The 13,347-nt window shown below is 36.7% G+C and overlaps 2 protein-coding genes across 2 annotated transcripts in view; one reads left to right on the top strand and one right to left on the bottom strand.

Moving 5' to 3' along the window:
• Window positions 1-3,437: 3,437 nt before the first annotated feature.
• MS3_00003038 (uncharacterized protein) lies at window positions 3,438-11,555 on the top strand. Its single transcript, XM_051210716.1, has 3 exons — window positions 3,438-4,810; window positions 5,840-5,920; window positions 10,208-11,555. Exons 1-2 carry the CDS (start codon window positions 4,375-4,377, stop codon window positions 5,902-5,904), a joined length of 501 nt encoding a protein of 166 aa, XP_051070733.1. The 5' UTR covers window positions 3,438-4,374; the 3' UTR covers window positions 5,905-5,920; window positions 10,208-11,555.
• MS3_00003037 (uncharacterized protein) overlaps window positions 9,370-13,347 on the bottom strand; it is a gene marked incomplete at both ends in the record, with an annotated part of 60,214 nt that continues 56,236 nt past the window's right edge. Inside the window, 2 exons of the mRNA XM_012941269.2 lie at window positions 9,370-9,398; window positions 12,646-12,727. Coding sequence (XP_012796723.2) covers window positions 9,370-9,398; window positions 12,646-12,727 — 111 coding nt within the window. The remainder of the gene's footprint in view (window positions 9,399-12,645; window positions 12,728-13,347) is intronic.

Here is a 13,347-nt window from a genome sequence, read left to right as displayed (position 1 = left end):
TATCGTTCTCCATATATTGACATCGTCAGCATATAGCAAGACCGATGATGATAGGAGACGAGGAAGGTCATTTACATACAAGAGGAATTGCACGCCCCAAAACTGTACCCTGGGGCACTCCACTAAGCACAATTTCCCAGCTAGATAACTTTGAGTTGACCCGTACTCTTTGTTGGCGCCCAACTAGGAGGTCTTTTATCCACACCAATAGATTGCCTCTAATTCCGAAATTTCTTAGCTCATAAAACAGCCGGTTGTGCGGAACTTTGTCGAAAGCTTTGCTGAAATCAATGTAAGCTACGTCTACAGGTAACTTTTGATCCTTAAGAGCGCACCAGCTTTCACGAGCCACTAATAAGTTAGTGAGACAAGAGTAACCTATTCTGAAACCGTGCTGCTTCTCCGAAAGGATCTGGTTTTCATCGAGGTACTTAAACAGCTCCTTCCGAATAATCTTTTCTAAGGTTTTAACAACCACACTAGTTAGGCTAACGGGGCGGTAGTTCTCAGGTTTATGTTTCGTACCTGTTTTTGAAGACAGGACTTACTATGGCGTTTTTCCAGTCTTTTGGTAAATGACCCTGCGTAACGGATAGGTTAAAGCATGTACTTAAAGGGCTTGCAACGAAGTTAGATAATTCCTTCAGTAGCCTAGGATGTAATTCATCGGGCCCCGTGGATTTACCTAAGTCAAGCTTATTTAGCAGACTAAAGACATCGAGTTCTTTAAGGGTCACGCTATCCAGTGTATGTATGAGGGGATCTGTATACGCTGACGGGAAGGGCGCTTCTATGGTAAGTAGTTCGAGAGCACTTGAGCCTTACCAAAGTCGTCCTCCACTAATGATGAAGCAGTACTGTCTCCCCATAGAACAGGAATATTTCCTTTTCTCCTTGTCCTTTGGTTTATATAGGAATACAAGCGTTTAGGGCATTCTATGGATTCCTTAACAAGTTTTCCTTCGTACAATTTTCTAGACTTACGGAGGGTCGAGGCACAAGTATTCCGAGCCTTTCGATACTGAGATTTTGACTCATCAGTCCCCAGTAACCTAAATCTATCCCGCACTTTCCTTTTCTTACGGAGAAGGATACGGACCTCCCTACTGAACCATGGTGGTGAGTTTTTCGGCCCCTTTGTTATAGTCCAAGGGATGTGAGGTGTGGTAACTTTTAAGTATGAGTTTCGAAATGCATCCCAGGCCGTTTCAGTTGAGGACTCTGGGTCTATTGTCCAATCTGTTAACGATGCTGAGTGCATGATGTCTGGTATGTTTGCTTTCCAGACGTTGGGTCTGGACTGGACTGACGCGTGCTCATGACTGGCAGTTATATGGAAGTCGAAAGTTAAAACTGCGTGATCGCTTTTACCTAGGGGTGGCATATGATGGAGGTTCGCAACATCATCCTCATAGTGAGTCAGTATAAGATCTAATAAGGATGATTCAGTGTCCGGATCGTACCTTGTCGCGTCTTTCACATGTTGCACTAGAGCACATGTGATAACCGCATCAATTAGTTCCTGCTCGAAAGAATTCTCCGACGATTTAGTTCGCAGATTTTCCCAGTCTACCATAGGTGCATCGAAGTCCCCTAGGATTAGACATCGACCACTTTGGGACCAAGTATTAAGACTGCTTAACAGGATCTCATTTGCCTCACAGCTTGGACTGCGATAGACCAAACCAATCAGCAGCTCTTGTCCCTTGCATTTTAAGCGAAGACTAACTAATTCACACGTCCCACTCTCATGGGATACATTATCGATAATGGCAAATGGGATAGCATCCCTAATGAGTAGAGCTACTCCCCCTCCTTTGTGCTTTTGTGTTCTGTCGGCCCTTACTAACGTAAAACCCTCGAAATCTATAGCCTGTGTCAGCCAGGTTTCTGTTACTGCGATTATGTCTGGCTTTGTAGAGTCAATCTGTACACCTAGTTCCGATCGCTTATTAAGTAAGCTTCGTGCACTGGTGTAACAGATCCGAGGCCTGTTTAAGTGCCTCCGTGCTTCACCCAGAGTGGCTTCGGCATCATTCTCTATCGAAGTCTTACAACCCGAAAATTTACAATTTTCAGGTCGTTTTTGCCAGCGTCTAACCTCAGTTGTAGTTCTTTCTCGGCTTTCCGTCTTTTAACACGGTTTGCCAACGATAGGTCCTTTCGGATAAAGACTCCTGAACCCTTTAATTTGTGTCCATTCTGTAAAATTAAGTCACGTTCGTTCGAAAAGCTGAATACTACTTTAAGCAGTCTGGAATGATTTGGTTTCGAGTCCGCTAGACTCCCTAGTCTGTACACTTTTAGCAAGGTGACCCAGGTCATATTTTGAGGCATGAGTTGATTAAGCAGCTGCCTAATCAGTACAATGTCATGCTCAAGACGAGCTTTAGGTCCAGAGCTCTCGCTCTCCATGATTCTATGAAAAATAGCTGATCTGTCGCTATGATCAGCTTTCTATTTTTCAACTACTTTTACGGGGGCAGGGTTCCCTTTTATATCCTTACTTTTCTTCCTTACAACCTGTACCCATTCGTCAACGGTGCTGGTAGAAGCAATAACAGTTGCGTCAAACCTAGTGTTGGATTTTGGGGGGTTGTCGACGACCTGAGAGGTCAGGTTATGTTTACCGCTTGAAACCGATCGAGCCTTGCGATTGCGGCTTCTAGGTGCTTCCTGTTGGACCCCATCTGGGAGATGGGGAACAGAAGACCCTACTTTTCTTGAGCCTTTGTTTAAGGCAGGCCCCTTTGGAGACTGCTTTTCCTTCTTTGACGGGCGTGAGTCATCTATCATCGGACTAACCTTAGTTTCCTTCACGTCGATTTGCGTGTCGACAGATCGAGTGCTGTTTGACGCGTTCCGACTATGCTTGCTAAAACACTTCTTTGCAGCATCAACCAGTGAGATGGCCTCGGTTAACAAGCTGTTTGCATCCGAGCAGCACTGTTGACAAAGCCATACACAACCTTTCTTACTGAACCGTTCGAAAGCAGCAGGCGTTAAGGTCGTGCAAACTTCGTGGTACCAGCCTTTGCACTCGTCGCACTGCATGCCGCTTTCAACAGGATAACGACAACCCTGACGTTGGCAACTGCTTTTTTTACACTGTCCGGTCATTTAGGAGGGGTACTTTTTCAAGATGCGATGATACTTAGAAACAAAAAATAATCAATGACCAAAAAAGTGAAGAGCTGTAGATTGCTAGGACCAAAAGTACTAACAGATACAGTTGAAAAAGAGGTACTCAAGAGTACCGACGACAAAACTAATTGAGAGAACAGTAAAACCGATACTCTAGTCGAATACTTCAACTGAAATAAATTCAATTAAAGTGAAAACAGTAGTCTTGATACGTAATAAACGATCAAAACAAAGAAATTTACTCAGCGAGGAAAAGTACCACTGTCCTTTTTAAATAGCGCGCGAAACGTTTCATTCGTCGCTTTTTTTATCCTGTTCCTATTCGAAACCGCATTATATCAGATTCTGGTCCCGATTATCAGATTGTCTTAACCTCACGTTTTTTTTCTATTTTTGTTGATTGCTTTCGTTACTAAGTGCGCATGCAATGTGTCTGTAGGAACTGTTTTCTTCCGATTAATTCTTATTCCTTCAATCTACCTACCATCTAGTAGGTTTCGGTAATTGCAGTTTCCCAAATATTCCTTGGGATTATATCTGAGGTCTGAGAGGATCTTGTATATGTTTCTAAGATGTAGTTTAATGGGGGCATGCATACTATACTCTTTTTCAAAGATATGTCAATACCGCTTATACTACCATATCTTGAGGCGAAAGTCGCAACTAGCTGGTATCGAGCAAAAGAGCTAGCATACATTTGTTGACGCTTACCTTTGCATGGTTATTTTTCGCGACAGGTCCACTTAGCTGTTACTTTAATCTACGGCTTACAAGTTGTCCAATGAAGTTATGAGGTTGTGTGTATTTTGATTAACAGTAATTATATCCCTCTTCACTTGTTTCAGTACTCCCAAGATAAGCCGTCTTTTCTAATCATGAGTACTTTATTGGGATAGGCATCCAGACAACTCAGAATGATAAGGATGAGACATTATATTGCAATCCATTCATACCATAGGTCTATGAAATGCAGTTATCTGACGCTAGAATGATCTTGCTCATCTCTTTTGGGGACACCCTTGCTCTAAGGAACCAGTGGGTAGGTATTCTACGAAAAGACTATTAATTCATGGTCACATAGTAAATTGCGGTCAGTCGTTTTTGTGGTTAAATGATAGGTACTTAATTGACACAATCAAACTTTTTCAATATAGTTGTAGTATATTCAACATAAATTATCTGAAATCTACTTACCTAGTCCTCCATTTGTTCCTTTATGTGTAGTTGACGATGGCTAACTTAGATGTTAGTGAGCTTGGTATATCGAAGAATTTACTCCAAATGAATTTTATGCGACGAACTCTCGTAGCCAAGGAGAAGGCTACTAATCAAAGTGCCCCAGACATCCTTCCTAATTCACAAGAGTATGGATTTAAACTCCCTTCTTCTGTAGAAAAGCATATCAACAAAAGAGCTACCATCCTTAAGTCGAAATATCGTTATCAGTTTGTTAAAAGTATTTTTAAGCTCTACAATGTATCACCTGGGTTTCGAGAAAGTTTCGGTGGCTTTAATTCTCCTACTAACGCCGACGCCATTCCTCAATCTCTGGTTAATAACTTACCCGATTCTCGTTTGCCCAATCGAGACAACTCTGTTTGTGAATATTCGCAATCATTTGAAGGCCGGGCATCAAAAACAAGTATCCGTTTCAAAAGATTTGAAGGTAAATCTTGTAGATAGTTTGCTTCAACATGCTATACACTGATTTGCCAAGCATTTAAGCTAAAGTTATATGAATAATCCAATGTTTTCATTTTATTTCTGTCTTTTTTTGGAAGAGGAACTCTGTAATTTTATCCCATATGATGAAATACACTTTTTACCATATCAGCATCCGTTAGTACACCACAGTCTAAATAATCATACGATTCAGTAACTAGAAAAGTTAGCGGCTCTCATGTGTTGACCTCACTTTCATATAATTGAGACAAGTAGTAATTTTACTCCAAGTTGTAATTAGTACACCTTTCCTTTATAACTTGGCTATGATGTTACTTTTTGTAGTACATATAATTCTCCTGTTATTACCAGGTTTGTGATTATAAATATAAACTAAATAAACTAACTGTAAAACGATGACAGGTTATATCAGTATAACAATTTTGTATGTAATAAAAATTAACCATGATTCTGATACATTCGCAAGTATCTTCACGGATTCAAACTAGAAAGTGTGGAATAGCTTGAGAGTTCTTCGTGACACCGCATCCCCAATAACATAAGTTCAAATATCAACCTCCAAGTTATGCGATGACCAAACTGTTTTCGGTCTCATGGGTTAGAGTAGTTCATTTGTTCTTTCAACAGCCTCGATGGAGCTGCCTAAATGAACTCTCAGTCTGTTTACACTAAGGGTATCATCACTAGCTCTTATTACATAAGTATGATTGGCACATTAATCTTTGCCTAGTCACTGAGTTACATGACATTTAAAAGCAGAGTTAAATGTGCTTGTCAAGAGCTACAAACATGTGTGCATTTAAAGTTGCTATGATAAGAATGGTGCTCTTCTCTCGATTTTAGCTGTTACTAAGGCCATTTGAAAAATATGGGATACTATTGTTTAATAAATTCAAGATTTTTGGGCTTGTTATCGAGTTTTTACAACTAAAAGTATTTATAACTCAAAAATACCTTCAATTTATTAAATTCGTGTATTACTAAAGGGCTTTATTTTTTATTTTTACCTCAGAACACAAACCATCGAAGTTCAAAAACCCAAAACATCGAAGAGAAAAAAGAAAAAGCTGTAATTGAAAATTATTTGCCTTATGTACGAAAGTATTCAAATAGTTTTGTGTTTTGTTCTAATATCGCGATTTTGAATTAGTTGGTCACTCAGTCGCAAAGTAGAATCCGGTACTTATCCACATCGGTTCAGGTTGCCATACTTCATTAGCACAAGGAAATGAAGTTGTCAGGTCGAATATCAGAGCAGTAGAAGTAGTAACAGTATCAGTGGTGATAGAAAAGATTAGGCATCAAAGATACATTTCGAGATTATATAAATTAGTGAACTATACTCAAAAAAGTTATGAGGGTTTCAAAATCTCAGAATTTGGGGCAAGACGAAGAATAGGGACATCTTTGCCGTCTTGAATCATTCTGTTCAAAGTTCCCAGTCAGTCAGCTGCAACGTAAGACCAGACGCATATATGCATCGGTCGAAGTTGCTACATCTCATAAGCACAATAAGACGAACACCAAATTAATAGAAGTAGTTCCTTCAATGCTAGTAATATATGAAAGAAAGATTGTGTATAAGGATAATAGTATAGGAAGAAAGAATTAGCTCCTAGCAATAAAGGTATAAAGCAATTTTAGTCTCACGGTTTAAGGGTAAACAAAGAGTGTATACACCTACGCCATTGTGATCGATTCTGAGCCATATCACCCATAGTCTTCAGCCATTAGTTACAGTAATCACGCGGATCTAAACCAGATAGTCTACACTTACTAACATGACTCAGTCCAGTCGTCAGTGACCCCATGAACTGATGCTATGTTTCGGTTTGGCCGTCTCTATCTTTCTTCCAGCCTACTTTACTCGTAATGACGAAAACATTTTATAGGTAATCACAATACGCCGTCCACTCTAATCACATGCTGGAACATATGAATAGGCCTCACTAAATATTTACATACCAAACGTTTTGTTCATTATGTGCCATGTTCCTCAGTAGAAGCACGACCATGGGAATGAAATACTGCTGTGTATAACTGAGTTAAACGTGAGGATAAAAGTGCATTATTATGAAGTTCAAAAAAGTTTCAGGTCGAGGTTAGGACCTAGCCAAACCTCATTCTGGAAGGTTGCTTAAAGCCCTCTGGAAAACTTCTAAAACCTCCACACACGGACGAATGATAAGTCACGCCTCATCACAATCCCAGTGGATTTATTTTTTGTTTACTGAAACATTAAGGTTTGATGCCAATGAATGGAAGCCCGTAAAGTTGCTTTTCACTCCCTTAGTATTGTGAAATGCACACGACTAATCCGTAAAAATTTTTTCTTTCAACTTGACAAATTTCTCGAATTCAGCTACACATGAACTAACAATAATTACAACTCCCCTATCACACAAGTAATCTCAAAATGATAGATCTGATGTAGGTTGAGGGTGTGTATACGGTTTACCCCGTTGATCACAAGGACGATTTGTTCAATTTCTTTGATATCTTTTGGTTTGCAAATTAGCAAGGTATTAGGTAGTCATTACTTAGCACATTGTTAGGAGGCGTGGTTATTTTAAACCTTAAGTACCTTTTTCAAGTTTTTGTCTCAGGATTGAGTATATAAATTCGTAACTTATACTTTTCTTTGCTGCTTAACATTAGTGGAATTCCAAACGGATATTAACGTCGGTCTACTAGTTTCAAAGAAGAAAAGTATGGACAGATTTATGCTTTCTGATACAACCGGATATTTGTGTTTCTAAGGTCTTTCTATACACACTTGACTCCTAGTTTTCAGAAATCCAATCATAATACATGAAAAAAGTATTTTGTAAATAGGATTCAATTATACCATAGTTTTGTTAGTACAATTGTATGGGTAGCTATTTGTGTGTATTGAACACTGGCTTGACATGTGGCAGTAACTCTTTATTACAATACAGGTACATTATAGTCATTCCAACTCACTCACCTCAGAAACAGAATCTGAATTAATAAACTAAGTCTAGTCTTTGAAATAAAAATAAGTCTGTTGTACTATGTCGATTATCTAGTTTTTTTTGTAATTCATTGTCCTTGTCATGTTAGGTTTTCTAACATGCGAATTAGAATACCTTCATTGTCTTTTAAATTCAAGGGCAGCTATTCTGTTATTTAAAAATATCATGTGATTTTGGCCATTAAGAAAACTTAAGCGATTGTTAAATAAGTGTATTTATTGGTCACTTATCACCTAGTAAAGTTAGAACCTGGTGATTACGCTTCATTCGTGTCCACTATGTTTCGTTCATTCCTTGCCAGATAATTAGTAACATGAGGTGCAATCAAATCAATGTAGCATGCCTGTTACTGAACGTTTACCGAACTTTGTTACGGTGATGCTACACCAAAAATTAACTTCGTAAACTCCTAAGGTTTGCTTTTCTTAGTTAACATGGGGTTTTTGTTTTGCAGAAAGCTGTGTATAACCTTTACAACTCCGTAAAAACACGCCAGGGGTTCCAATAATTTATACTCACTGTGATTGTTTACTCAGTTTTTTCTCTCAGAAACTGATGTGGTACTCGAAGTTCGTCAAATGATCCCAGCTAAGCGACGACGTGTAACTACTCTTTTATGATTCTTTGTACCTAAAGAGTAGTATTCTCACTGCTCTTACTAAGTTGAAACAGACTCAATATTACTTATCCCTAGATTTAGTCTTGCTATAAGGTTATTTACCATTATAGTTCCCTTAGTACTTTGACCTCAGAATTCACTTCATTTAGGATGTGTTTGTTAATTACATTAATGTTTATTCTATTCCGAAATATGTATAACTTAATGTCGTGTTAAATGTGTTCTGAATGCTGAGATATTTTCCTACTATATACATTTGTCTCATAAATCGATAGACGTTGGGTCAATATAAGTTTCCCCTCTAATAACATTTAATGGTACAGGATATGGTTCCTACAATTTAACCGACATAATAAAGTAAACAATCGTGAGTACTAGAATTGCTTTGTAAGAGAATTTCGGAATCCAACCTAACTCAATTCGTAGTTCTGAAAGAATTGTTGATTTCAGGCTCTAATCCAGCCTATCATCTCTTTCCTAATGAATAAGCTACATTTAATCGTTGACTGTATCGAACTCGGTCGCAAAATATAAATAAGCTCGGCGGAACAAGCAGATATCTGAGGTAATGAAGAAGAAAATCGAGGAAAATTTTTATTTTACTATAAAAATGGAAAGTAATGTTATTAATGTAAAATATATTGGTGTTAAAAAATAAATGTTCGCTGTACATGTGGTGTGAAGCATATTTCTACATTAATTATTGATTATATTCTTGATTAGAATACACACTACTGTAATTTGTTTACTGATGTCTAAGGAAATTTTTGAAAGTAATATATGGGTGGTTCATGTATGGTTGTTAGTTGGATGATTCTAATATACATCTATAAATAATGAGTTTGCGATCGAGATTGATCACTGATTAAGATTTTTACTTTCTAAATCTGCCAAAATGCTTTTTTTAACTTGATGGGTTTTCTCTTCTTATCTTTGGTGTTGTATCTGTAAGTGAACTGAAAATACAATATGATGTTGAGTAAAAAACAGTTTTGATAAATATTTAAAAATTCCAGAAATTATTGACTGATTTAAGATTTAAGTGCCGTTTGTTGATGGATCTGACGAATAGTTTTACTTAGTAAAATGTGATATTATTTCTTCTCAAAAATTAATTTTGTTGGATTTGTTGCATCTTACCATTAATTTCAGTCTACGAGTTTTCAGGACTAACGCTAAGGCTTTCAGCATAGCCATTTTAACAGTGTTCCTCACATACTTTTCAATTTTTGTGTAAGTTTACATAAGAGAATCGCTTGGTAAAAAGATTATATATATACATATATATACGAGAATAGTTAGGTTGTCTCTCATCTACTAGGTCATCTGAATCATATCTGATAGTGTTTATGTAGAATAGGTTACAGGCCGGTATTACTGAGTGATTTCATAAAACTTTATAGGTACGGCGACCCTATCACGTTTTTGCATTAACACTTCCTTTTAGTGTGCGTTTAGTAACTATGACTAATACTTTTCAAACTGACTAATAAATGGTTTGTACTGTCTACAATCCCCTTAAGTTTTTGAATATTTTCTAGCAGGATCTGAAGCATGTTTTGTCCCGTTTCGCAGTTCTCAGCTGGGGTACACACATGTGTTGGCGAAAATTGTTGCGTTAAAAATTTCGATGTTTTAATCATATACGTAATGATAAATAACTTTTTTTAGTTACTAGTATTGCTATCGTGCATTAATTGGCAAAGATTTATATCTTTTGTGTTGTTGATACGCAGGACTGAAGTGACTTATTTCTGATTTACAGATTGGGCAAAGAACAAATCTTGAATTCTTCGAATAACTATTTAAAAAATAATCGCCTTTTGAATGGTGATATGAAGACATTCATTAAAGGGACTCATATACCAACGGAGATTGATAAGCTTATCCTTGAATACCCACGAAGGCTATATGCAAACGGTTATAACTTACTATGTTTTTCTATCTTATAAAATTCCCGTATGTTTTGGTCCATTCTTAATTATATTTTTCCCGAATCTAGTAAATCTGTATTGTTACCATAAAAGAATCTGATTTGCACATACTGCAAATGATTGTTAGACTGATGTCGCACCAACTGTTGCTAAATTATTTTTAATCCTTTTTTTAATTCTTAGTAATCTGTGTAATTAGTGTTAATAGATGTTAAAATCTGTGGGAGATGAATTTAATGTGCTGTAAACACTACTTCTGATATGATTAGAGTCCATCTTTGATAAAACATCTAATTTTCATTTTAAATGATTTGAAGACTTTATGGTTCTGATGTGATGAAGTTTTATTGAAATGCTAAAATGTATCTAAGTGCCTATGAGGTTGTACTAGTTTATCTTTGATTTATGTCGGGTTTCTATATCTCTTCCTTGTGAAGTTGTCCGATCTGATGGTTATATTGTCATATGAACGTAGTTGATTAATTCCTGTTTGTCCTATTGTATCTTTTTAGTTTGAACTTGAACTTCAGTTTAAATGGCACACAATCTAGTTTATTTGTTTGCTATCGTCTTAGTGCCGTATAATGTAATAATCCCCAAAAACCTATAGAAGTTGTCTTATAAATTGAGTTTTAACAGATGCTGCTGTTGCAATCGGATATTCATGTTTTTACCTGTTGAGGTAATTTGAGAGAATTCTCCCTCCCCCCAATGCTCTAGCACGGTCAAGGGCGGCGAGAGTTGACTCTCCCTCTCAAAATGCTCTCATTTGGCCACGTATACAGCCACTGTCCTACTCACTGCCTTCTCTCGACAGGACTAAGAGCGAATGTTCGGCGCTTTAGCCGGGTTAGTAGATACGGAAGATCCACCTAGAGGGTTGGAAAACCTTGATTCCCAAACAATGGTGAACATGTGCTCAAGGATCGTGAGGAAACAAAAGGCATATAAACCTATTGTTGGTCAACGGCTACCGCGGGACTGCATCTCCTAACGTTGTTCCACTGCCTTGTGGATTGGACTTCTAGGTCAAAGGCTTATGGTGTGGCCCCCTAGGAAGAACACTTGCTTCTGTTGGGGCATCCGGGCAGCATCCCAGCCCCCACACAAATCAAATGATTCGTGTAGCGCATATATATTTGGTGCCTCCTTGTAACAATGTTTAAACAAATACATTTAGCGAAATATATTTAACCTGAATTATTAATCTCACTGTGTTTCAAACGCAGCACTTACTCCTCCAGTTGTAGTCTTAAACATGAAATTAGTGATTTTGGATCCACTCACTCTACTTTCTACAATATATTTTAAGAGTATGAGAACTTTCGTATAAATTTGAACGAATAGTTTCACAGTAGTTGGGCGCCGAGTTAATGTAAGATATTAGGGATAAAACATATATTTTTAAAATCTCAGTTATTGAATTTTGACCAAGTCCAACGTTTCTCTCGGCAATCTTATCAAAGCTTTTCCAAGGAAATATAATCAAACATCAAAATTATCAAATATAAATAGGTACATTGTTTTTGCTTAACTGTATACTAAACAGACCATTCAATCATGTTATTAATGTTGAATGTAAGAGTTTGCCGTAGTGTGTATGAGATACCTGTTGTGTAACGAAGAGTGTGTTGAGATAACAGATTGTATATATTTGTAAGCAGATCTGAGGTGAGAGAAGAAATTTCATGGATTATATATCACCTCTAATCGGTGGATTTTTGAAGAAAGTGGACAGTTTTTATTGATGATATGAGTCAAACATTCACCGATCAACACACTCTTCGTTACACACCAGGTATCTCATACACACTACGGCAAACTCTTACATTCAACATTAATAACATGGTTGAATGATCTGTTTAGTATACAGTTAAGCAAAAAACAATGTACCTATTTATATTTGATAATTTTGATGTTTGATTATATTTCCTTGAAAAAGCTTTGATAAGATTGCCGAGAGAAACGTTGGACTTGGTCAAAATTCAATAACTGAGATTTTACAAACATATTTCCCCTTAATATTTTAAGTGTTTTGCAGTTTTTATTTATGCTGTTACCAAGTAACTAGCGGTTAGTAATAACAATAATATACAGTGATTAATTATCTATGTAAGTTTATGAATAATTCGGTTGAATTTAATTACAATAACAAATGCCAGCACTTATGAAATAGTAAATAACAATAAGACTCTTTATCATCTCAATATCTCTGGTAATTCATTTTTATATTATTGATCAATTAATTAAATGAAACATCTTTATGTACTTTCATTTCGTGGTTGTATAACTTCGGAAAATTTCCAATTTTTATTTGAATCATCCTGATCAATTGGCATGAAACAATAAAACTAAAGTTAAAGAAATTAAAGTAGAAGGCGTTAATGGCAAAATCAAATTGAAAATCGTATGGAAACAACAAAAATTAGGTTTTTAATATGAACTGTTCATGAACAGTACTGAACTGAATGTATGAATTGATTGTCAAGCAACAACTAAGCTGATAGTTAAAGCTAAAGCCTAAATCTCTGGACAAGATAAGTTTAAATCTCATGAACATACTGGAACTTCAGTCATTGTCTTCCTGATGAGTACCGACTAGAACAAAAGCTTGGTCCAGAGCTCATATTTGATTGCTCCCAATAATCTAACGTCAAAGTATTAACATGTATACAATGAGTTACAATAATAATAATTCCACCAAAGTAACTGTTTTGTCGTTAATTATGTATGCTCTCGCGTCCTTAAATGTAAAGGAATTACACTGTTAGTAATAACAGTCAGACAGACATTAATTGAAATTTTCAGGCATATAATACGATAAACTTTGATCTGATTAGCTGCTGTAATTGACTACCACGTGTGGTTTTCATAATGACAAGAAAATATACAAACTTTCCAACTATATTTATCTTATTAATAAAAATTCCATTTGTTGTACAAACAGATAGTTGAGTCACAACTACGTAGA

The sequence above is a fragment of the Schistosoma haematobium genome, chromosome ZW (assembly GCF_000699445.3).
Source record: "Schistosoma haematobium chromosome ZW, whole genome shotgun sequence".
NCBI lineage: Eukaryota > Metazoa > Platyhelminthes > Trematoda > Strigeidida > Schistosomatidae > Schistosoma > Schistosoma haematobium.
Note: the sequence above shows the minus strand (reverse complement) of the source record. Positions and strands in the feature narration are given on the sequence as shown.

Excerpts from the sequence above, each read along its gene's own strand:
- MS3_00003038 (XM_051210716.1), top strand. The coding sequence starts at position 4,375 with ATGGCTAACTTAGATGTTAGTGAGCTTGGTATATCGAAGAATTTACTC. Across the intron at positions 4,811-5,839 it reads CCGTTTCAAAAGATTTGAAG|AACACAAACCATCGAAGTTC; the intron begins GTAAATCTTGTA and ends TTTTTACCTCAG.